This window comes from Populus alba, chromosome 11, assembly GCF_005239225.2.
Source record: "Populus alba chromosome 11, ASM523922v2, whole genome shotgun sequence".
Lineage (NCBI taxonomy): Eukaryota > Viridiplantae > Streptophyta > Magnoliopsida > Malpighiales > Salicaceae > Populus > Populus alba.
The window spans coordinates 7,698,504-7,724,539 of record NC_133294.1 but is presented as its reverse complement, the minus strand read 5'-3'; the positions used below and the strand labels follow the sequence as shown (position 1 = coordinate 7,724,539).

The 26,036-nt window shown below is 30.4% G+C and overlaps 2 protein-coding genes across 3 annotated transcripts; one reads left to right on the top strand and one right to left on the bottom strand.

Moving 5' to 3' along the window:
• Positions 1 to 2,800: 2,800 nt before the first annotated feature.
• Positions 2,801 to 7,411, top strand: LOC118060725 (uncharacterized). The gene is made up of 5 exons (XM_035073988.2): positions 2,801 to 3,093; positions 3,305 to 4,180; positions 4,584 to 4,784; positions 6,376 to 6,571; positions 6,906 to 7,411. Exons 1-5 carry the CDS (start codon positions 3,004 to 3,006, stop codon positions 7,088 to 7,090), a joined length of 1,548 nt encoding a protein of 515 aa, XP_034929879.1. The 5' UTR covers positions 2,801 to 3,003; the 3' UTR covers positions 7,091 to 7,411.
• A 391-nt stretch (positions 7,412 to 7,802) lies between these two features.
• On the bottom strand, positions 7,803 to 11,531 carry LOC118060726 (BES1/BZR1 homolog protein 4). Of its 2 annotated transcripts, XM_035073990.2 has the most exons (3): positions 11,141 to 11,530; positions 8,327 to 9,108; positions 7,803 to 8,227 (listed from the first exon to the last, which is right to left on the bottom strand). In XM_035073990.2, the coding sequence occupies exons 1-3, from the start codon at positions 11,354 to 11,356 to the stop codon at positions 8,224 to 8,226; spliced, it is 1,002 nt and encodes a 333-aa protein (XP_034929881.1). In that variant the 5' UTR covers positions 11,357 to 11,530; the 3' UTR covers positions 7,803 to 8,223. The 2 variants fall into 2 exon arrangements, with proteins under 2 accessions (XP_034929881.1, XP_034929880.1); XM_035073989.2 differs by lacking the exon at positions 7,803 to 8,227 and having other exon boundaries at positions 8,323 to 9,108; positions 11,141 to 11,531.
• Positions 11,532 to 26,036: the final 14,505 nt, after the last annotated feature.

The window sequence follows — 26,036 nt, the reverse complement described above, 5'->3', positions numbered from 1 at the left end:
TAGTGATTACATGTAATATTAATTTTGTTCATGTGAATATATTTAACTTATTAATAAAAAAATATTTTTTAAAATATTAATTAAATATTTGATTAATAAATTTAGAATAAAGATAAAGTTCTTGGGATAAAAATGATTTGCATAGAAAATTAAAATGTTGTTATAATTATGAGATTTTTATTACATCAAAGCATTGTTTCTAAATATTCATATTCATTGCTCTACAAAGACTGGATACACACACACACACACACACACACACACACACACACATTATGAAATGAAGCAGTTGTTCTTATAAGTTGAGAATATATGGGATACTTAAAACTAATATGTAGATGCTTATTGGATGACATGTACACTGCACTAACTCATATTAAGAGATCATTTGGTTTATGAAAAGGTTCGCATGACAGTCATGTAAATAATTCTTAGACTTGAGATTACGAAGTTATCTTATATAGATAGTGTTATGTTTTGATCTCGTTACACGTTGTCCTAATCAATGGTAATAGATAGACAGATATTGAATATAATATAAACTATATGAAGATATTTAAGTAATTAAGAGATGATTCATCACCCTATGTGAATTAAAAAAAATATTACATTTGTTCTCAAATAGTATTGATTGTAAATCCTTGTGTAAGGTGGAATGAGATTTGAAAAGAGTTTCAAATCTTATTTAAAGAATCAATTATTATAGTGTTGAGAAAAAAAATATGATTTGACATATAGACACACTCCATGCTTTAATGTCTAAATAAAAACATTGTTGATGAAAAGATAATTATTACACTGAAAAGCTGATCATTGAAAGGTTAAGTTAAATCATTTATGACTTTTTTTATTTTTGGAGAAACATGACAAGTTGCTAGATATTATACTTGATCTTCTAATATAAATCCATCAATTGTTGAAATGATAATAAATTAATTTATTTAATTAGATTTTATTTATGATTGTGATTTATATTTGGGCTAACTTATTAAGAAACTTAATGGGTCACATACATAAGAACCATTGGACAAGAATTAAAATGGAACAATTAATCAAAATATAATTTGATTGTAAATAAATTATATAAATTGAGGACAAGAATGTGATTAATACAGGGGATTATAATTCTAGATCTAGAAACAATCAAGTAAGAACTTAGCTGGATAAATTTCTAAAATTACCCTAAAATACTATATGTTATCAATATGACATAGATACATATTCTCTAATTTAAATATTGATAGTCAATATCTAAGGATAGGAGTTGAGAACAGGTAATCTGATCTTAGATTAGGTTCTTAAGATAAATGATAGCAAACACAAGACAACAAACACAATTATACATGAAAATGACAAAATATGTACTCACTAATTCAAATACCTGGTAATCAACATTTAAAAATAAGAGTAAAAAATGAGTTATTTGATCTTGGGTTGGGTTCTTGAGATATGTGATAGCTTATGCATCACGACAAATAAATATAAAATGATAACACAAGAGACATAAACATATATCCGTTGATTCTATTTCTATTAGTCAACATCCAATGGTATGAGCGAACAATAAGTTCTCCAATCATGGATTAAGTTATTGAATAAAAGACAATCAATATTTTATATCAAACATATGTGAAACATCAATATAAAAGATATAAACATGTATCATCTGATTTTATTACTCAATAAGAAGCATTTAAGGATAAGAGCTAATAACAGGTCTTTTAATCCTGGATACACATTTATATCAAATAAAAATCATGTAATACCAACATAAAAGATACATACATACATACATATATATATATATATATGGAACAACTTGATGAATTTAGTAGATCTTTTTGGGTTAGGAGGGCCCAATGATTATAGATCAAACCTATCCAATTTTTACAGTGCAATGGCTTGTTGTTCACAGACTAGCTAGATTGATTGCTCAAGACATTTGGTCTCTACCCGGACCAAATGAAAAAAATGTATTCACTTATATATATTACCTTATAGTCAATATCTAAGGATATGAGTCAATAATAAGTCATCTAATCCTCAGTAAATTTCTTGAAAAAGAATAGTCAATAAACATATATATTAAACAAAAAAAAACACATGAAATGACAATATAAAAGATGTAAACATGAATCAACTGATTTTATTATTTGATAGTCAATATCCTGGGATATGAGCCAATAATAGGTCCCTAATCTTGGGTTATTTTCTAAGATGAAAGATAATTGATAGATAGTTATATCAAACCAAAAACTCTACATAAAGATTTCACACATAAAATTAATTGATAAAATCTTCATTTTAACACAAACAAACACATATCCATGTAAAATATTTCCACATCTAGACCAAACTATTACGCCTTGAATAAATCTATTGCAACTCAATCCTCACAACTCCATCATATAGTATTGATTTTGACCTTATCTCATTTTTTTTTAAAAAAAAAAAAATCAGTGACATCATATTCTTTTTATTATTATTTTTAATCATTTTATTTTATGTCCTCCTAACTTGGATTGGATTTGGTATGTTAGGTTTTCTATTGAGTTAAATATATCTTACCTTATTCTAAAATTAATAATTTTAAAATGACATAATTAATTCATCAATTTCATATTATTTTCCAACTTATTTATTTATTTTCTGAGTGGTAGAAAATGGAAAAGATGAGATGAGAAAATTGGATGGCAATTATGGAAATGTGATACATGTTAAAGGACTCAATTGATAAATTGATTTGCTTCGATATGAAATTGAAAAAAAAGGAAATAATTTAAATAAACTTTATGAAGACGGAACGTGCAGAAACACAAGGACACGCCAGTGGCTTCGAACGATAAGTCTCCCCTAACAGCTTGCTTGCGGATTGCATTTGACGAACCTTCTTTTGATCCTTAATTTTGTATCTCTATTATTATTATTATTATTAGAGATCATAAAGTTTATTGCTGCTGATGCTGAATTGCTTTTGCTTCCTTCTGATAAGAGTTGCTTTACATGGTGGACAACCCTGCAAATTCCGGAAATACCCATAATCTGGATTCTAAGGTTTCTGATTTCCATCGTCATACCAGCTCTCCCCCATCGGTAAAATCACTTTCTATTAACCCGATTCAATTCAATTGCTTATTTCCTTGATGTTACTGTGTTATTGTTGTTTAATTTATGTATGGGAGATTTTTCAATTTATATATATTTCGTTTTTGTGATGTCAAGTTTTCATTCTTTATTAGTATAAAACCAGAATAATAAGCAAGAAGTTTTTATCTTTAATGTAATTACGTGCTGATGATCACAGGGTAATGGGGGATTAGGGAGCCAAACAATGATTAGACCTGAAAATTGTGGTACTGGGTTATGTGGAGTCTCTGAGGATGGGAATGATGAGAAGAGAGAAGGAACAAAAGCTACCCATGAAAAGTTTAGGAATTACTTTTATTATGACATGCCCCTTTATGAAGAAACTGGAGCTTGGATACCGGTTTCTGTCCCGCCCAGGATAGAAAGCGATTGTGAAGAGTGGGCGGATAGAGGTTTTCACTTCAATGGTGGTTATTTTCCTGAAGGTGATATGGGGTGGAGTCAGTATATTGGAGAAGACAATGAGTTGACTATGTGGGATGTGATAGTAGAAATGGTGCTTGCAGCTCGTGGAAAAGTGAATGCAATTGCTTCTGGTGATTTACAGAGGTGTGGGATTTCGTGGCTATCCAGCCATTTACTTGAGCAAGCTTGGCAAGATATGGCTCGGACACTCGATGAAGCTAATTTTGGTAACATGACTGAAATTCTTGAAGCGGAGCCTCCTAAATGGTTACCTGATAGCAATGCTTCTGCTTGTATGCTTTGTAGCGTGCGGTTTCATCCGATTATGTGCTCCAGGCATCACTGCAGGTTCTGTGGAGGAATATTTTGTGGCGATTGCTCTAAAGGAAGGAGTTTGTTGCCAGTAAGGTTTCATGTCACTGATCCCCTGCGAGTCTGTGATGTATGCTGTGTGCGACTTGAATCTGTCCAGCCATATTTGATGGACCAAGTAAGCAATGCTGCCCAGCTACCAACCCATGACCTGACAGACCTCAGCACTTTGAGATCGTGGGTTAACTTTCCATGGGGACAGACCATGGGATATGAGATTTATAAAGCAGCAAACACAATTCAAGGTTATAATAAGGTGATTTTTTAAGATCCCATGCTTTCTTTAATTTCTTTTGCCATTATTGCTGAGGCTTAACAAATTCTGTTCAAGTCATTAAAGGTCCATCTAAATTGGGCGTTTTGCCCTATATGACCTCCTTTTCAATGAGAACTGAATCAAGAAAACCTGCTATCTAGAAAAGCTTCTTTTGGCCTAAATTTCATCTTGTTTTCTCCTTTATATTCAGCTCTTTCTCCTTTTATTCATAAAAAAATGAGACGAAAAAAAAATAAAGAAAACTTGCATGCTACTTGTATTTTGCAATGGCTGTAACTGATTAGTGGGAGAGAAACTCATGGATCTGTTCTGCTGCATAGCCAAATATCTCTAGTGATATCATGCTACGTTTAATTCTGATTTGGTGTGTTTCTGCTGACAGGTAGGTTATTTGAAACCTGAGAAGTCAATTCCAGATGCCATCCTACGACAAGCAAAAGGCCTTGCAATAATTACAGTAGTGAAAGTTGGGGTGATGGTCACATACAATGTTGGAACAGGGCTTGTAATTGCTTGCAGAGAAGATGGTTCATGGTCTCCACCTTCTGCCATATCTACACTTGGTGTGGGATGGGGAGCTCAGGTAAATTTATTTTTCTTAATTTAGATTTCCTTTTTAGAATTTTATAAGGTGTTGTGCTAAGTAAATATGGAAACCACGGGATCATTATTCCTGATAATAATCTGATTTACAAAAAAAATAACATTGTTTTTTTAAAAAAAATTGACAAAATAAAACAGATTGAAAATTTTGGGCAAAATAGCATAGTTTGTACATTTCACGATTAGGAAACGCAACATTCAAACTTGTTGCTATTCAAAAACACGTAATGTAAAGAAATTGTGAAATGGTATGTGTTTTTAAACAAAGAATACTAAGGAATATTAGGGTATTAAAGGAGTAGGGAAAACAAGGCAAGTCAAAATCAAGTCCATCTTGGTTACAGTTTTTAAACATAGAATACTAAGGAATATTCTGGTAATTTTGTTTATTAGCACTTCTTTAAAAAAAAAAAAAAAAAAAAACCAAATTGGCCAAATAACACAATTTAAAAAAGTTTTGGCTAAATAGCACAATTTTTACATGTCATGATTGGGAAATGCGACATTCAAACTTGTCGCTATCTAGAAAAGCAAAATGTAAGGAAATTGTAAAATGGGCTAGCACAATTTACGATGAGGGGAGAGGAAAGATAAAAAAGAAAGAAAGAAACCCCGAAAGCATATTGAAGCTCTAGTTATGATATCATCAGTACCATCAGAAAGATGTTGACAAGAAAAATCCAATGATATCAAGAAAAATCACCAATGTTGACTGAAGTGGGCCACACTTGCCGCCCAAAAGTAGCGAGTGGCTCACTTGCCTTTGGCGAGAAGTGGGGCTCACTCTTTTGTCATCATTGGTGACCCTCTTTGGTGTCGTGATATTTGTCTTATCAAGATCTTTTCGATGGGTGCACGCCTCTGGTGTCGCATTCGGGAGTCTTTTTTTTCTCTCTCTACTCATCGTAATTTGTGCCAGCTCATTTTACAATTTCCTTACATTCCGCTTTTTTGGGTAGCAACAAGTTTGAATGTCGCATTTTCTAATCGTGACATGTAAAAACTGTGCTATTTTGCCAAAACTTTTTCAAACTGTGCTATTTGGCAATTTGTTATTATAAAAGTGGTAATAAACAAAAATACCCTAATATTCCTTAGTATTCTCTGTTGGAAAACTATATCCAAGATGGACTTGATTTTGACTTGTCTTTTTTTCCCTACTCCTTTAAAAATACCTAATATTCCTTAGTATTCTTTGTTTAAAAACACTTAAGTGTACCATTTCACAATTTCTTTTCATTACGTGCAATGCTTCACAATTTCTTTTCATTACGTGCAATGCTCCTGAAAGAACATTACTTTGATTATGCAATAGTTTCATTTTTGCAAAGATCTCTGCATAATGATGACTCTGTATGTAGTGGTGAAATTCATATTGCTGATGACATGTTTTTTCTGCAAAAAATTCCTTGAGTTTATATCCCACCATTTTTATGCAAGGGAGGACCAGATGCATCTGTCACTCAACACAATAAAATCTTTGATTGCAACTTCAAATAGAATTATCAGTGTTTGGGTATTTTTCTTGCTTTCCTTTGGTTTCTATAATGAAGGGGTCAATTTGTTTGCAGGCTGGAGGTGAATTGACTGATTTCATAATTGTGTTGAGAACTACTGAAGCAGTCAAGACATTTTGTGGTTATGCACATCTGTCATTAGGTGCTGGTGTAAGTGCAGCTGTTGGCATCACTGGACGTGCATTTGAAGCTGATTTACGAGCTGGTGACGGCGGTTATGCTGCTTGTTATACATACAGCTGCAGTAAAGGTACTTTGTTTTGAGTAATCTGTTTGTCTTTTAAAACAGTTACTATTTGATTTTTAGGGTTCAGGATGTAATGAAAAGCAACCTGAATTTTCCTTTAGCTTTCCAATTCAGTCCAGTTACTTTACATGAAAAAGCATAGAACTTAATGTGCTTTTTATGTTTCCTTTGCATTTTGTCCTTCATTAATTCTTTTAGAACATTACCTTTTTCCTGTAAAATAAGTTAGTTTAGACCCTTGTCTCCTCCACAAACTAATCCACCTTTTCTGGGACAATGTTCTTACATGCTGACTGCTCCATTAAGCTGTTAAATATGATGATTGTTGAATACACAGGAGCATTTGTTGGATGTTCCCTTGAAGGTAGTGTTGTCGCCACCCGCGCAAAAGAGAATTCCAGATTCTATGGGAGCCAGTCTATATCTGCATCGGATATACTTCTTGGCTCATTGCCCAGACCACCCGCCGCTGCAATTCTGTATCGTGCGCTTGCGGACCTCTATCAGAAGCTCGATAGGTGATTTGTTGGAGTTCATTATCAATAATCTTCATACAGAAGTCAATGTAAAGAGAAGGGAATCCCTGGTATACAGTTTATCTTTGCATTTTCCAAGTCTTTTACATGTAGGGACCTTGATTGCCATTCTTTTGCTCATCTGAAATAGTTGATGGGGGCAGTGTACATGTTTGCCGGAGAATATCTGACCACAAGGTGTGGGGAGGGGGGCAGAAAAAGACTTTGTACAGGAATGAATTGTATATATTGCACGTTGGGAGTTGATGTACATATAACACACCTTCAACTCTTGAATGAAATTGAATTTATTCCCATTCAATAAAAATGATTAATCTCTTTGTGTGGGAAAAATAACAATCAATTCGACTGCTTTTTTTGGCCTCTCAAAGAAAGCAGCAACCCATGGGTTGATGATGCTTGTCCAAGAGCAAGTGTAATTAGCTTTAGATAATTTGCTCGAGCAAGATGGGGTCTTTATGGGCGGGCGCCGCCGCCGCCCATTATTTGTGGTGATGCCTTGACCAGTCATTGTCCTACACATCACTATACAAGTCGTCACTTTGCTTTAGCAACATTGGAACATATATCAGGCCCTTCCCATGGGTCAAAATGACTATTGCGACGAAAATGATCTGATTGGGTGGTGGAAGTTGTTTTAAGATTGACACAGGACAGGCAAATACTTGAGAAAGAGTAGCATCCAGTGCGGTCAAAACTCCAGAACTATGCGGTTAATATTGAAATTAACTTAACTTTCAATCACAAAACAGAGAAATCACACCAAACAAGTATCAACGCTATGATGGAAACTTCTCTTCTTTCTTTTTTTCCCGAAGGGGAGAAAAGGAAAAAAAAGAATCCCAAAAGAAGAATGAATTGAACTGAAGGGGCAAAGTCACCACCATGAACTATTTATAACTTAATTCTCAGTTCTCTCTTTTCTTTTTTTTTTTGAAATGAAATAAAGAAAAGGAAGGATGAAGAGGCGCTCCTACTCACTGTACTTCTAACTCGGCTGCCTTGTCGACCGAAAGATGCACCATACAAAGTTACTGGCATGACAGGCTGAAGGGAAACGAGAAGCCACGTGGAGAGATCCATGGGTAACTCATTCAACACCCTCCTCCATTGATCTCCCTATCTGTAACATGAAAACAAATTATTACAAAACAAAACTAGAAGGAACCATAAGACAATACATGTTTTGCACTCATCCAGCCCGAGATTCACTCCAATTTACCTGGTACTAGAGTTTCCAAGTGTAAGCTCAAGATCATCAGAAACACATTCCTCGTGGATCCTCTCTCCTTCCCATGGTTTCACCAACCCTGCTGTGTTACTTCCAAATGCAAACTCAGCTGCCATACTGTCTGCCATTGGCACATCAGCTGTCTGATCAATGCCTGCCGGAACTGCAGGAGAGCATGTCCCGCTTTGTCCAGGAGTCCACATTCGCGACCCTGCACCTGATAAAGCCTCCTCTTTAAAGCCAAATGGATTCCGAGATACAAGACTAAATGTTGGTGATGAGGGTCCGCTTTGGGGGATTTGAATACCAGCTAGCCAGCCTGAATCTGGTAGAACCTGACGGCCAGGGCTAGGTGGTGTAGACGAGGGCATAGAAGAGGGCAGAAATGGGTAGTTCTGCCCCATCCAAGATTGGCCAGCAGCTGGGTCGTCCCAGTCATTTCTAGTTCGGGGAGTTCGTGCAGTAGGGGAGCTCAATGGAGGGGTGACGGGTGCACTTATGGAACCAGTGTGAATGAAGAGATTGTTAGGATGCTTGGGTGAGGCTGAGGATGAGCAGGAAGAGAGGTTTCTAAGCCATGGGATGAGGGAATTGGCATCAGCATCAACATTACCATTACCATTGGCAGCATAACGGGATGAAACAGGACTAGGAAACGAAGATGAGGCAGGACTTGGATTATAGGATGCACATGGACTCTGATGGTAAGATGAACATGGACTAGCTGATGCAGACCCACCTATAATATCCATGCGTTCCGCAGGTTTGCATCCCTATAGATAAGCAAACAGATGATTCAGTAAATAAGACAAATAATTCAAACATCTCAGGAGGTTTGATAAGGAATATATGTCTAGATACAGAACTAGGAACCCAAACGGATGAAAGCTACTATGGCAACACCTTAGATTACGCAATATGAAGTTCTTATTCCTTGCAGGTTTTGAATATCAACCATGATAGTCACTCTAAGAACTTTAGACTTTTCATTCTTAGCAAAGCTACAGTACGTGTAATGAAGATAGTAGTATTATATTTGACTTGGAAATAGCTCAGCTGATGGATACACTTAACATCTGAATATCCATGAGTGTTCAAGCAACTCCACAACCGATATCCATCATGACATTTTGAAGGTCTTAAATGGCAAAAACTTAACCAAACATTTGCACTTGAGCACATATCATCACCGCAGCTTCAATGTGTTCTAATGAGCCCATCGACATGACACCTTAAATACCTCAATGGTGCCTCCCAAATTCTGTGTTTTTGTTTTTGTTTTTGTTTTTGTTTTTTTCCCCTCTCACAAACTCATACCTCATCCATCAAAAGCTAGAAAAGCAATCAAATTGATCAGTTTATAACTTCTTGTTCAAAAAAATTGAAAAAGGTTCTGAAACAAAATAAAACTAAATAAATTGCGACTTTCACTATACCGACCCCCTTTCCAGTTAGGGGACCATATGGCATCACATGCAACCAACCTGTACTGTTCATCTCCTTGCTTGCCAAGCCTAATGAATTTTTTAAAATCTAGTGACAAATCATCAAGCAGAGTACATGATTCAAATTATAACAAACATAAAAAGAAACGCAGAACAGGTATTCCACAACCAAATGCTGAGGTCAGGTCATGTTGCAGCACCTTTCTAAGGATAAAAAATCACCGACAATTCGATGAGCCCATAATATTAAAACAGATTTATTAGTGAGACCCATAGTTACTCGTGAACAAATCAACTCTACTACACAAGCTACTGTGCAGGTGCAGCAACTTCCCGCACAATTTCCTAGTACCCAAAAGAAAAGGGAGAAAAAAAACAAAAAACAAATAGGAAGCCAAAGGTAGGGGGCAAAAGGGTAATTTGGGGCCGACAAAACTTTGTTAAAAGAAGAATTAATGTCAAACAATCAATAAACTGAACCCCACGTCACGCCATCTTCCCGACCCCAACACTCCATATTCAAACAACATTAACCAAACACCCTCTCTCCCTCCTCACAATTTTTGTTGCTTTTAAAAAACAATACTCCATTTCATAAATGGAATCCAAGGATTTGTCATTTATCTCCTTACTTTTCAACTTTATCGGCACCTGCCTAAGCATTATTATTATAGTCGAAGTTGAAATTAAAGGAAGTGAATAATTGAAAATGATTGTTCGAATCTCGAGGTAAAAGTCTTACATTAGTACATATGTGAGAGGTTTTACTAAGAAAACGAAAAAAGAGTACCGATTCTGATGTCTTAGGGGATCAGGAATCCCCAAAACAGGACAAGTTAAAAGGGAGAAAAAAAAAAGGCAAGAAGCGCAGAGAAGTGAACGTTTTATTTTTTAATGGTAAAAAAAGAAAAAAGTAATACATATGTATTTTTTTTTTGTCACCCAGGGTTAATCTGAGATTTACTGTTTACCGTGTAAATGTAAGGATCAACGCACGACAAACAGATACCTCAATCTTAAAATCTCGTGTTTTGTGCGTCATCGAAACAGAAAAACGTACGCTTTCTTCACACAATCAACCAAATCCAAAATCCAACCGTCCATCAGTATGCGCAACACCGACCTCTATCATGCGCCAAGATCACCCGGCGCACTTTAGCATTCAAAAAACAAAAAACTCATTTCCAATTTAACAACTTCAACCAGCAGCAAACGATCAAAACAGATTTCATCACAGATTAAGATCTATCTATCACTCTTGATCAAGGAATACTAACACCGCATGCCATCACCAACCCGACCAAAATTCTAACGTCAGCAGCTCATCGGAAAATTAAAGCGAGCGTAGTTATTTGCGTACCTTTCGATAAGTAGTGCCGTCTTCTTCAACAGTCCAACCAGCTTCGTTGCAGAGAGCTTTAAGCACTTCATTATTGTCACAGTGTTTTGGTAGCTTATAATTCCCGTACATTCTAAGTCCTGCATAGATCTTCGCTGCAATCGCTCTCCTTCTCCTTTCTCTTCTTTTGTTGTTCTCTCGCTCCTTCCACGTCGGCATTCTCGTCCCCGACGTCATTCTTGTATTGACCTTTCTCCCTTTCTATCAACGGAACTGGAAAATATAAGGAGAAATAATTTAATTGATTCAATAGTCTTTTGAATTTTCTCGAGAAACAAAAGGGTTTGGCGGTTTTTTTTGTCTTTTTTTTTTTGGTTAATTATAAGAGCGAGTGGTTGAATGAAGGAGCTGGGTTGAGAAGGTCAGCTAAATAGAGAAAGAGGAAATGGAATTTGACCTTGATAAGTTGAGGTATTTACGGGAATGCCACTAGAGGCTTTATTCCGGGATCACGGTTTTAGCACGTGTTTAGGCTTTTTAAAAAGGGTCAACAGGGAGGGAGGTGTAGGGTGGAGTTTGGATTAATGGAGATGAGGTTAGAGGAGAAGCTAATGAAGAGAGCGGTGTCGTTTTGGTTTATTATTGGGGTAATATAGGAATTGAAAGTAGCTTTCCTTTTGTTTGTTTTTTGTTTTCTTTTTATAATCTTGACACGGCATACTTGGACAGACGATGGGACCCTTTTGTGTAATAAGTTTGACCGTATGGTCTGTGTTCAAATAATGCCAAATGATTTAATTAAAAGGGTGTTTTGAACAGTGTTATAAATTATTCTTCAAAATATATTTTTTTAATATATTAAAATAATATTTTCTTAACTATTTAAAATATAAAAATAATAATTTAAAATAAAAAATCCATCTGCGCCAAATAATCTTTTAGGTCCGAAGGAATGCCTGGGTTTGAACATGGATTCGTCGAGAATTGCCTAATGGGCGACCTCGTTGCTTTGGTCTCTTTTTTTTTTTTTTAATCTCTGTAATCACTAAAAAATTGATTTTTTTTAAATTAGTATAATTAATTAAAAATATTAATGCAATAGATATTTAAAAAAGAATTATTAAAATAGCATAATTTATATATATTTAATTAAAAAAACACGAATTTTATATTTAGAATAACAATATTCTTTTTTAAAAAATATTAAATTAGTAGTAGAGAGAAGAGAAAGGAGAAAAAAAAAAATCTTAAAAGCACACTAAAACTCTGATTACAACATTACTATTATCTTCAAAAAAATCCTAAAAAGAAAAAGCTAACGACACCAAAAAAAAATTACTAACAGTGACTTAAATATGCCACACTTTTCGTCTAAAGATGGAGGATAGCTCACTTGGATTATCATTAATGACTTTTTTTGATATCAATGAATTTATCTCGTCGAGATTCTTTTAAAAATAATAACAATATCATAATAAAAATTTTGGTCTCTCCATGATATTTTAATTTTTTTTCTTTATCTCTCATCTCTTTTTCTTATTTAATACTCTTTAAAGAAAGTTATTATTCTAAATAGTGATAAGCTATAAAAATATTGTTTTTAAATTGCAACATTTATAAAATAAATATGTTGTTTCGTTAAATTTTTTTAATTATGTTATTTCGCAAAGAACTTTTTTTTAAAAAGTGCTATAAAACCAAAAATAGCTTAAAAATTATATTAGGTGTTGCAAACTTAACAAAAAAATAAACACAACATGAATCTATACTAGGTATGTATAGGTTATTGTTGTCGAAAGTTAAAATAAAATAGGGGAAACTGCATAGTTAGTGTCTAATTCTTGATATTTTTATTTTTATAGTTAAGTGCATCGATTTTCATTTTATTTATTTGAATTAAATATTTTTTTATTTAGTTTATACAATTAATTAAATTTATTAAATGTTGAGATATATATTATCTTTTGTGTTATTTTTTATATAGTTACATCACATTTAATTTTATTTTTTAATATTAAAAATATTTTAAAAAATAACTATAATCCCAAACAGTTTTAAATTCAAGAAAGCTAATAAAAAAAAAACTGAGATTTTTCCTTTTATTGATTTCTTTTATGTCCATCTATTTAGTTTTCCAATTTTCTTTTTTTTTTTTCCAATTTTTTCATCAACACGCATCTTTTCCATCTTGTACTGAGAAAACGAATATGTCAACAGAACAAATTCACAACGAGAAACCGTCCAATCAGAGAACGCGAAAATGAAAGGGGTGAGGAGCCGGCAGGCACGAATACGGCGGGAACTCGATGCATGCCGATATGCTGCCTGCTGACTTGAATTGGCCGGTTGACTGGCCCTTTGTGTTCGTGGGATCAAGCAGGGTCACTTTTGTCATTGTCTGTATATATTTATGTGTTATTGGCTGGCTATAAACATTATCTTCTTTGTTTTCTTTCTTTCTTTCTGCCATGCCCACCGCCATGCCATGATATGTTCTTCCTCCGTCCCCTTCCATTTTCTGTCGTCGGACCCTCCCTCCACGTGACTGTGCTCCCAGCTCCTCCTGGTGGCCTTTCAGCGTGCCCAGGAAGCCTCTTGCATGATTAGACGGGCCAGGTGGTCTGACCGTGTGAGGTGTGTGGCTCTGGGGCCCTGCCTATTTATTTCCTCTTGGAAGATTGGGTGGTTTGTGGGGCCAACTGGTTTGCGCCACCTTCCAATGTAAGTGGTTGATCTTATTTCTCAGCTTGCCGAGCTCACTTTGACAGCGAACTCTGTGGAAAGAGAACCTCACCCTTATCCTGTGACTGACAGTACTGTATATAAATGATTTTTTTACCGCGGCCAATCTTTACATGAACGGTTAAAAGTACCATGAGAAGACAGCAAGATAAAGTGAAAAGTAACTAACTCCTCTTGGAGATGGAGAAAAAAAATCTTCAAAAATTGTCTAGGCACAATTGTGCAGGGCAAGAACAAAATTCTCGTCAATCTTTACCAGAAGTTTCTCAAGTTAGTACTTTCTTTGTTTATTATTATTGTTGTTGTTATTTATATATATATATATAAACAAATGTTTTCTTTAGATTTCATCGATGAAACTCTCAAGTATAGTTTCTTTTTAAATAATTATATTTTAAAAAATAAGTTTCAATAATAAAGAAACTGTTTGGGAGTGTTTGTTCCGTATTTAAAAAAATATTTGATTATTTAAAAATATAAAAAATATATATTTTTTATTTTTTTTATTGCTTTAATGTACTAATATTAAAAATAAAAAATATATTTTTTTATATATGTTTTTAAATAAAAAATAATTTTAAAAATATTCTATAGCAAAATCACAAATACAAACTTAATTCAAAAACATATATCATCAAAATAGTCTTTTCACGTGACACTTTAGTCGTCGCGACATTAATTGAGAATAGAACAATCTTTTTAAATTATTTGAAAATAGTAAATCGACTAAAATAACCTTAAGGGGAAATTAATTAATATAAGAGCTTCATAAACATTTTCATTTTCTATGCAAAATGAAATTACTTAAATGCTCCCAGGGTTAAAAAAAAAAAAAAAAAAACATTGCAGCGGCTTTTAGTTATTTTACTCCTAATTTTGTATTCTACTCATGTTGATTAATAAGTAATTCAGTTTTTATTATAAGTACAAATTATTAATAAAAAGAAAATGTGGTTGATGCATGAGTGACACATCTTACCAACTAGAAGTCTCTTGTACTTTCGAGAAGACTATTTTGCATTGTCTAGCGGTCAAATATTACAATTTAAGGTTCAATTGGAAGTGGGCCAATGTCTTTTTTTTGTTGGGGCAACACATATTGACAATGGCGTGTTGAGTTTTGGTGAGTTTTTTTTCTATTTAAAATAGGAAGGTGTTTCGTTATTTATTTTTTATATTTAATTTGATCATCATTAATTTTATTCTTATTTGTTTTTGTTTTGAATCCTTTTTTATTGTATTTTTTTTCAATTTTATTTTTTAATATTTTTTTTATTGAGGATTTTTCTTTGTTTTTTTATCTACCTTCTATATGGTTAGTCTTGATCTAATGACTAAGATCACAAGTTATTAGGGTTAACAAAGGTTGACATTAATTTTTTTCAATTTCATCCATGAATATTTAATTTTACAAGAATTGATTTTCAGACTTTTTTTTTCACTTTCTTTTTCATAGTACTATCACAATCTTGTACTCATAATCACGAGGTTAGCAGGTTGACAAATATCTTTTTTTTTTTAATTTTTATTGCTTGTTTTAAGAAAATAATTTTTTTTATATAGTTTCGCCGTTCAACATTAAATTTTTAATAATTTGAGTTTTATAGTTTTATTCAATTTGTTTTCGTTAATGATTTTTTATACCTTTTACTATCACAAATAATCGTTTGATTAGATAGAAACAATAAATAAAGTTACTAAATATAAATGAGTATTTGAATTATATTTTAAAATCAAATATTTTAATTATAGTTATTTCTTGATTAAATATTAATTTATTTATTAAGATGCATTTATAAACATTTTAATTTATGTTTGAAAATTCTTTAATATCTAAAAACATATTAAAAAAAGTCTATATGTTTATTTAATTTTTTTTTTAAGTAAAGAAAATATCGGACCTGCGAGGGTCAAATAACTATTACAAGATAGGGATGTGACTACTACATACCCCTAAAGTCATGCTCCAAAAACTAAGCCGTCCCACACGTGCGCCGCGGACTCCAACTGGTCATCACGGAACTAGATTGGACTACACGCACGCACGAGCTCCCACTTTCCTTTTGGGTAAACCTCATACAAGTCCCTAAAGTTCAAAATAATTTTCAATTGGGTCCTTAAATTAAGATTCTGTGAACTGTACCTCCAGTTAATATTTCCTATCTAAAGTACCTATCCCATGAAGCAAAAATGATACCTTATTAAAGGAGATTTGTAAATTTCTGCAAGAAAAAAAATCCTTATATAAACCATTTAAATGAAAAATCCTAGAAAATTAAAAATTTAATTGATAGAAAGAATTTAATGCTAGGGAAATTATAGGAGGCTATTTTTTGGTACTTGTCATCCCCGATGAGCGTGGCAACAATTACGGGAGGGGGGGAGTGGAGGATTATATGATGGAACTTTTGACAAGAGAGGGAGATATGGTGTGGATTGTAATTTGTGTAGGGACCACTTTATCATTATTTTAAATGTAGGAGGAGCACCCAGTCTCATCATGTCCGTTAAACTGGTGGGGTCCAGTGATGCCCCGATGTGCTCGCCACCGAAGAGGCATTGCCCTTACATGACATCCTTTTTCTCCACGGAGATTTTTCCGATGCCACTTCTGCACACGGTCATTAAAACATTGTAATTAAATATTATTTATGAATCAATATCTAATTATAGCTGAGTTTTAAGTTGAAATCTGATCAGATTAATTAAAAAAGTTATTTTGAGTTTTAAAAGTAATTTAAAAAAATAAAAAATTTAAATTTAAATTATTTTAATATACTGGTGTTAAAAATAAAATTTATAAAATAAAAATATTATTTAATATACTTTCAATTCAAATAAAAATAATTTAAAAAAATATTCACTTATAAATTCACTATTAACTCGCTCTTCCAAATACTTATTAAATTAGATATTAAACAAAACATTCATATCCATTTTATCTTCTGCAGGCTTTTTTCTTTTTGAAAAATGAAATTCACGATAAGGAAGGTTTATATGTGTCAGAAGTAGACCTTGACATGTGCCGGCCTATCCGGTCATGCTTGACAATAGAATTTGCAATATTTTTATACATTTTTTTTTGTTTTTCATTAAACAAGCCTTTTTGGCTTTTATTTGATATTCAATGCATATTTTTCCATGGACAAAAGTCATACTTAGCTTCTTGTCTCATCCTTTTGCCTTCTTACATAGAGAGAAGGATATATATATATATATATACGCTAGAATAGCATTCCGTAGTATTTAGTTATTATCTTGAAATATAAAAAATAAATATAGTAAAAATTACCTTTTGTTTTTTAAAAATATAAATTTATTTTAAAATTATTCTAGAGATAGATATATTTATTTTATATATTTATATTTGTATCTTTAACTAAATATATATCCGTATTCTTTTTATATATGTCTATTTTATTTTATCATGTAATACTAAACAAACACAACTTTCATAAATCATATATGATTCGAGATATAAAAAGTCTATTTGTTTTTATATTTTAAAAATATTTTTTTTTAAATTGAATTTTTTTATTTTATTTTTGTTTTAAATTTTTTTTGTTTTTTTCATATCATTTTAATGTGCTAATGTCAAATATAATTTTAAAAAATAAAAAAAAATATTTTAATTCATTTTTAAGGAAAAAAAACACATTAAACAGCAAACAGTAACACACTTCTAAACACCCTAAAAACTTGTTTTGGTTTGAATTCTCAAATGCATCTCAAACAAAAGCAATTGCATATTATTCCAGGGGGAGCCAGAAACATTTCCCTTGTCTACACAGATTATTGTTGCTCGTACCATTTTTTCTTGGTTTTGATTTTTAAAATCATTTTCCTAACCAATATTTTTTTATTTTTTTAAAATATAAAAATAAATAAATTTTTTTACAGAAGTATAGTTGTCATCGTAGTTTTAAGACCCGGCCCGGTCAAGGCCCGAGTTACGGGTTTTGACCGGGTCATTTAAAAAAAAAATCAAAACGACATTATTTTAGTAAAAAAAATAAAATTCAACGGGTTTGCAATCGAGTATTGACTGGGTCTTGTCGGGTCAACCCACTGGGTCACACCATGTTTTTTCTTCCCTCGTTTTTTCTTCAACTTGGCTTGATTGCAGCCTTGGATCGACCCGCCGGGCTAGACCGGGTTTCAAAACTATGGTTTTCATTTTCTTGGATCAAATACTAGTTATCGTTTTAGTGGATATTTGAAAATGTGGTAGTAGTTGTTTTTTAAAGTATTTTTTATTTCAAAAGCTATTAAAATTATTATTTTTTATTTTTTTTAAAAAATATTTTAATATCAACATATTAAAATGATTTAAAAATATAAAAAATATATTAATTTAAAGTAAAAAAAATAATTTTTTTTTAAAACACAATGGCAAACACTGTTGCTTCACTTTGAGTTTTCTTGTTTCCCATTTGCATAAAATGTTTAATAAACGTGTATATTTTTCTGCAGTACTCTCTGCTGCGCATACGATGAGATGGCTGGATGTCCTTTTCATTCAGGAGTATGCTGTCAACTGGCAAGTTAACCTATACGGGCCGGGATCGGGCCTGACACAAGTTAACCTGGCCTATTATGGGCCCGCTTTATATCTCGGCCTTCTAAGATGTACCTTAAAAAAAAAAAAGACCCAATCAAAATTCGAAAAATATCAATTACGAAATATATTATATATGTGAAGACAATAATGTTTAAGATTGTGTCACGTGAAAAGTATTTCTCCTTCAACCGAGGTTGAACCTATTATTTTGTTATTTTTTAAATTTAAATTATTTTTTTTAGCATATTTTAAATTTTTTTAATATACTGATGTTAAAAATAAATTTTAAATAATAATAATAAAATATTATTTTAATATATTTTTAAATAAAAAAATACTTTAAAAAACCACATCTACTGTACTCCTAAACACTCCTATATTCTTAATAAAAAGTATTAATTTTTTTTCAAGATATTTAAGATCGTTTGTGTAGTAGCTAAGTGATTTCCAAACTTATGATTATCTAATGTTAACCCAAAGTTAACAATATACTTTTTAGTGTGTTATTTAACTGATGAAACATAGCATCCCTATGGAAAGGGATGAAATAAGAATAATAGGCAGATTATATTTATCAACGAGAGATTTCTCTTCATTTTGTACATGTTCCGTCAAATATCATCTTGTCAAAACAGCGTAGAGAAACAATGAGCATTCAATTTTAGATAATATAAAATTTTACATAGTTGATCAAAAACCACAAATCCTAAACCAAAAATCTCAAATATATACATTTTATAAATAATCACTTAACAACATTAAATCTTAGATATAATAAAAATCATACTAAAAAGAAAGCATAAAAAATCTTATTACAAGTCCTTAAAATTATAAATAATAAATGTCTAATAACAAATTAAACAATGTTTTTCATTAAACAGAAATCTCTCAGCTCAACTAAAATTTTAAACTTATAATATAAACTTCATAGTTTGAAATACACTAACTCTCTACCTATTTAGAGAGGGAAAATAAAGGAAGGAGGGTAGGCTAACCACAACTTAGCAAGTAAAGCTTTACATATAATACATATATATTGCATTGCAAATAATAAAACAACAACTTAAAATAATTAAAAAAAAGCATGTTATTATCTCATAGTTCATAAAACATGCCATAAAACAAGTCATTAATACAGGTTTTTACTTAGCATTCAATTTCATAAACATGACTTTACTCTCAGATCAAATTATTATGGCCATATTATACCCGTTACAGGTTGTTAGTCGGCTATTTCTAACCAACTACCATAAACACTCTTAATTCATTTTAAAATATCATATAATCTTCTGTATTCATTATATTTTATAATTCATACAAATACTATTTAAATCTCTTTAACTTTATGAACCTTTCATATAGAAAAAAAAAAAAAAAACTTTAATCAATCCAAAACCTTTTCTAAATAAAAAGGATTCATATTTATTACTTTGAGACCAATAAAATAAAATAGAATAGAACTTCAATCCTTGAAAGTCAATTTTTCCCACTCCTTTTCTTTGCACCTATTAAAGAACAAGACTCTTAAGATTTGTTTTCTTTGAATTATCGTGAAGTTTATATAACTAGGGTAAATAACTCTAGGGTTTTCATATTTTATTTTATATGGATATAGGACTGCATGGGCTCCCTTTTCTTTCTTTCTTTTAGGTAGTTCAAAATAATAGTATTTGTAAATTTAGTCATTATAATACTTTAACCTAAAATATTTGGGTTAGGGTATTAAAAACACAACTTGTAATTTTTAGCATCTTAGGCTTGTTTGTTTCCCGGAAAGTAGTTTCCGGGAAACCATTTTCCAAACTTTCCTGTGTTTGTTTGTCATTAGAAAAGTTGGTCAACGAAAACAATTTCCGGTCAAAAAACACTTTCTAGTCAAAAAAACACTTTCTAGTCAATTTTAGTCAAAAAAAAAATGACTTGGTTTTCAGGAAAGAGCAAAGTGGTTTCCGCATAGGAAAGTTGGTCAATGGAAAACACTTTCCAGTAAAAGGACTTTTTCAGGAAAGTGATTTCCGGAAGTTGTGAAAAATTTAGTTTATTATTATATGTATATATATTTTGTTTTGATATTATTATTTAATTGTAAACTTTGGTCTCCTTTTATCATTTTTTTATTGATAAAATTTTACTTCATTTTTCATTTTTTTTTAATAAGATTTGATCAATTTTTATTATTTTAAATTCCTTCATTCAATTTTTAATTTCTTTATTCTTAGAAAAATAAAATTAAATTATTTTCCAGAACACAAAATCAATTTTCATGCTTTAAATATAAATCACCAATTCAATTAGGCTAATGATGAAGATTAATTTAATGTATAATAGGAGTTAATCACCCTAAAATAATTTTTGCATAAAGCTTCAACTATTAAATTTCAATTTTAGTTATACTAAATTTTTGTGTGTGTTGATAATGTTAAAACACACACACACACACACACACACACACATATATATATATATATATTACTATTTTATTTTTTGTGAATATTAAATAATAATCAAATGATGGAATGTTCAAAACCTAATGGAATAAAATATTAATATCTAAATTCCTTACCCAATACAATAGGGTATGGATACAAAGAAACCAGGCCCATGAGTATCCATTGTCATCCCTACTCATATGCATCTGACATTCATACTTAACACCTTTTTAAGTCAATAAACTTCTTGTAATATTCAACCAAAACCTAATAAATTACATATCTCAGTTACCGTAGTAGGTCTACTCTATTCAATAATTGCTTTAACCTTCTTTAGATAGAGTAATATATCATCATTGTATATAACATGTCCAAAAAATGATACATTGTTAAGCAAAAATTCACACTTATTCACACAAATACTATAACTAGGTATTAAATACAAACCATAACACTCATCGAAAGACCAGATTCCAGTGGCTTAAAGTTACCACCCCATTATGTTTTTTTTTTTTTTTATGTCACTATTACTTCAAATTAATCTATAAAGAGCATATAAAATCACTTCCAAAAGATTTTTTTTATCAATCTAATATTCCATTAGTATAACACCCACTCCTTAAAAGTTATTAAAAATCAGATATCATAAAAACCCTAATTCCTAAACTTCAAGAAAATCTTATATTTTTTCAATGTGGGATTGAGAGTTTTAGATTTTACAAAAATATGCTGAATTAAAGTTTTTTTGAGATCAATTCCTTAATAACTCATAATTTATTTCAATTATGTTACTATTTTATGTTAAATAACTTTTGTTGAAGAATAATTTTCAATGAAATTTTAACTCTAAAAAGTGAGTGAATCTTACTCTTAATTTGACTTCATATATATATTATATATACCATGTCTTTTTAAATCAAATTTCTAATAATTTCTTAAATAGGTCACCGAGCATTTTTAACCCATTGATACACCAATTCTATAAGGTAAAGATTGCAATGGATATATTTAGAGAGAAAGTTGAATTTTATGCTTGATGGTACCTGAGATTCAATTAAGTAAAGAAAAAAGGTTAGAAAGAAAAAAATATTTTTTATAGTGCAAATTACATAAATATTATAAAAAGATAAATGTTTAGGGACCAAGCTAGAATATTTTAAAACTTTAGGAATAACATGCCACAATATGGATACCAAAGCATTTGAGAATCTTTGAATCATATATTTATATCCATATCATAAAATAAAACACAAAAATCAATATTTATACTCTATCAATTACTCAATCATATAAAATTTAATACTTAATTTGATTTTTCAAATTTCAAATATTTATTTAAGCATATATTATGTTATTATTATTTATTATTCAACTAATATATATGTGAATTAAGTTTGGGTTATCAATATTCATACTCTATCAATTACTCAATCATTTAAAATTTAATACTTAATTTGATTTTTCAAATTTCAAATATTTATTTAAGCATATATTATGTTATTATTATTTATTATTCAACTAATAAATATGTCAATTAAGTTTGGGTTGGGTTTTCAAACAAATTTATAATATTTATATTCAATTTAAAATAATAATTGTATAAAAAAACAATAATTAATCTATCCAAGTTCATCAGATAAACATCCATGAAGTTTAGCTAAAGTTGTTATCCAGTATAATGATGGAATTCATTACCCCTTGTAAAATGGCTATGGATGTTTATGTTGGAAATTTATTTTTTTAACATCATTTAAACAAATTATGGGTGAATAAGAAATTAATTTTAAAAAATAATTGGTTTTTTTTAGATTTAATTCTTCATTTATAGTGGTTAATAAAAAGGTTGATAATGGTGGGAATTATTTTTATTAATTCTTTAGCTTTTTAGTTTTCAAAATTCACTATAAAAAGAGGGTAAAAGGAAAGTTTCTAACTTGAAGTTTTTATATTTTTTCATATTCCTTCTTACCTTATTTTTAGTGTTTTAATTCTCTTTTTTTTTTTTTTTCCCTCTCAAATCTAGCGCTTAGGTTCATATTTTATTGAGAGATTTTTTAGTTTTTTTTTTATATATTTATATTTAAAGCATGTCTGTCTTGAATTTTTATTTTACATGTTTATAAATTTAAAATTATATACACTCTAATATTACCTTAAATATTAATTATATTTTTTATACTCCTATTATGATAATTAAACTAAATATCATGACTCCCTAGAGTGTAATAGAATATATCATGTTTTTTATAACAGTCTGAATAGTCATATAAAAGAATGCAAAGGTTTCTTTCACTTTTTGATTTTGATCATGCACCGCTTGCACTTTTTTTCTTAGCATCATTTGACATTTTAGATCATTGATGATCCAAGAATCTTTGAAATCTGATGATTAAAATGTTTTAGCCTATTGCAGCACAAATTTAGAAACATGAAATTGTTATCAGTCAATTGGACTATTTGTTTTTTTTTTTTTAACAAAAAGAATTTTATCTTATTAGTTGTAAGAATTGACTTGAATAAGATATATATATATATATAATTGAATGAAAACGTAATAGGAAAAAAGGATCTCAAATTTTTAACCCATTATATATATATATCCATCTTTATGAAGGTCTTTTAAACTTTGCATCTTTTTTTATTTATATCATAATTAATTTTTCATATCCATCTATATGGAATGCGGATTTATATTGAAGATCTCTATGTTTACTTATGATCATTTTTCATTGAGTATATAGTTATGAAAGCCTAAAAAATAGTAATAATAAATATAATAATATAATTAACTAGGTTTCTTATTGTACGCTTTTTTATTATTAATTAAGGTTATTAAAAGTAATAGTGGGTATATTAATAATTATATAATAATTTAAAGAAAATAAAACTATATAGTAACTTATGTTTTATTTTGTCAAATTATCAAAACCTACATCAAGAGATATGAAGAGAAAGATCAAGGATGAGTTTTGATATATGGTCAAAATTTTTTTTTTTCTTTTATCAATTTAAGATAACACTCTTTATCCTTTCCTTTTAATTAAGTTTCTCCATCGATATTAAGGTTATTGAAATAATAATTTATACTTCAAAATTTATTTTGATTTATATTTTATAGAGTTATTATAGTCTTATAATTTGAGCCATGAATTTGACACATCAATTCATGTTGTCCAAGATAAATCTAATATATTATTATTTTAATATTAAAAAAAATATTATTATAAAAATTTTATTTAGTCAAATATTATTTTTATGGGTTGTTTTTGAATGAGTAAACATTTAATAATTTAATTTTTTTGTTATGAAAAATAACAATAAAAATATTTAACTTAACTTGTAGTGTAGCGAGGATCGATCGTTACTTTTTATGTATAATAGAAACTAATCACCACACATTACAAATATCATAATCGTGATAGGTCATAAGGAGGTTATATGACAGGTAGATGCCTCGCAAGGTTAGACAACGTTAGGGCAAACATCTTAGAGATGCTTACAAATTCATTTCCGTTAAGAAAAATTGACTTTTTTGCTTGTTAAAAAAAAATATTTTTTCAGTACTTCAAAAAATAAAAAATTGATTAAAAACAGCCGTGCTTACGCATGTTTAGATAGCTTGTTTCCCAAAACAATCCCTGGAACGTGGTCCATTAACCACCACCAACCCCAATCACACACGTCACTCACCCACAAACGGACAGACACTAGCCAATTGCAAGAGAGAGAAGGCTTCTAATACATTCAAACCAAGGCAAGACTATCGTGAACAGTCCTTGCTTTTAATATATTCCAAAAATAAAGCTTTCACAGACAGTTTTGTATGGCAGTTTATTTTGTTTCCCGATGTTTTATGGTAGTAATTATGATTTAAATTATTATTTTTTTAAAATATATTAAAATAATTTTTTTAAAAAAATTAATTCAGTTGACTTAATTTTTTTTTTAATTCATATATATTTTTTTAATTTAATCATTAAATATTGTGTTGATTGGGAATTAGACTTTATGACTTATTTTGGTTGCTTTCTTTTAGGTTTATCTCGATCATATGACTCGGTTTGCGGGTTTGACGGGTTAACCCAGTTGACTCAAGTTTTTTTTTTTTTTATCTTTTTGTAATTGGTATTTTTTCAACTTCATCCTTCAATATGGAGATGATTATGAATTAGACTTTCATGATTTATTTTTCTTATTTTCTATGAGGTTATTACAATCTTATAACTAAGGTTATGTATTTTTTATGATTAACTCAAATAGACTCAAGTCGTTTTATTGTGTCATGTTTTTAGATTAATTTTTTTTTTAACTCTTTACCTTCAACAATTTTTTAGATTGAATTTGACTTCATAATTTATTTGATTTTTTTTTTCTTTGGGGTTATCATAGTTTTATGACCTTGTTCACATGTTTGGTAGGTTAACCCAGGTTGACTCAGGTTATTTTTTTTTGTTTATTTTCTATGAGGTTATCACAATCTTATGATCCGGGTTACGAGTTTGACAGGATAATTCAGGTCAAATCATTTTATTATTTTTGAATTGTTTTTTTTTTTCAATTTTATTCTTCAACATTGGGTTGATTGAAATTGAACATCATAATTTGTTTTTGATTTGCTTTACATGTGGTTATCATGGTCGCATGATCTAGATCAAAGATTTGGTAGGTTAACTCAAGTTGTCCTAGATTGATTCAATATCTTGTTATTTCAATATTATATTTTAAAAAAGATATTATCTTGAATTTTTGTGAATCAAACTATGTTTTTATCAGTTGTTCAGGCTGCCTTCAAACTTATTAAGCCAATGAGGTCACATTGAGTCAACTTGCACTTGATTTAATTTTTTACTAGAAAAATATTAGCAATACTTATATGTTTCTTTTGTATGTTAAAAAAAAATTGATTCAACTCACGACATATTGCAAGCCAGCGATCTAGTCATTGGTTATTTGGTGTGCACAAAATGTTCAAATTAAGAAAGATGATTTGGAGAAGTAAAGGGAGAATATCTTTCATATGAGATGTCATGTTAGTAACAAGATATGTAGTATGATTATTGATAGTGAGAGTTGCTGTTACTCATTTTTTTGGGCCCTATGTGCTAATGGAGATGGTGTATATCCCCTTTGAATCGAAGGCAGGAGTTTTAGTTCAGGGTTGCTGGGAGATTGACAAAAACAAAGG

Bases quoted from the DNA above. Each gene is read 5' to 3' on its own strand.
- LOC118060725 (XM_035073988.2), top strand. From the start codon at position 3,004: ATGGTGGACAACCCTGCAAATTCCGGAAATACCCATAATCTGGATTCT. The intron at 4,181-4,583 runs GTGATTTTTTAA...TTCTGCTGACAG, and splicing joins CAATTCAAGGTTATAATAAG to GTAGGTTATTTGAAACCTGA. The intron at 4,785-6,375 runs GTAAATTTATTT...ATTTGTTTGCAG, and splicing joins GTGTGGGATGGGGAGCTCAG to GCTGGAGGTGAATTGACTGA.
- LOC118060726 (XM_035073989.2), bottom strand. From the start codon at position 11,356: ATGACGTCGGGGACGAGAATGCCGACGTGGAAGGAGCGAGAGAACAAC. The intron at 9,109-11,140 runs GTACGCAAATAA...GCTTATCTATAG, and splicing joins ACGGCACTACTTATCGAAAG to GGATGCAAACCTGCGGAACG.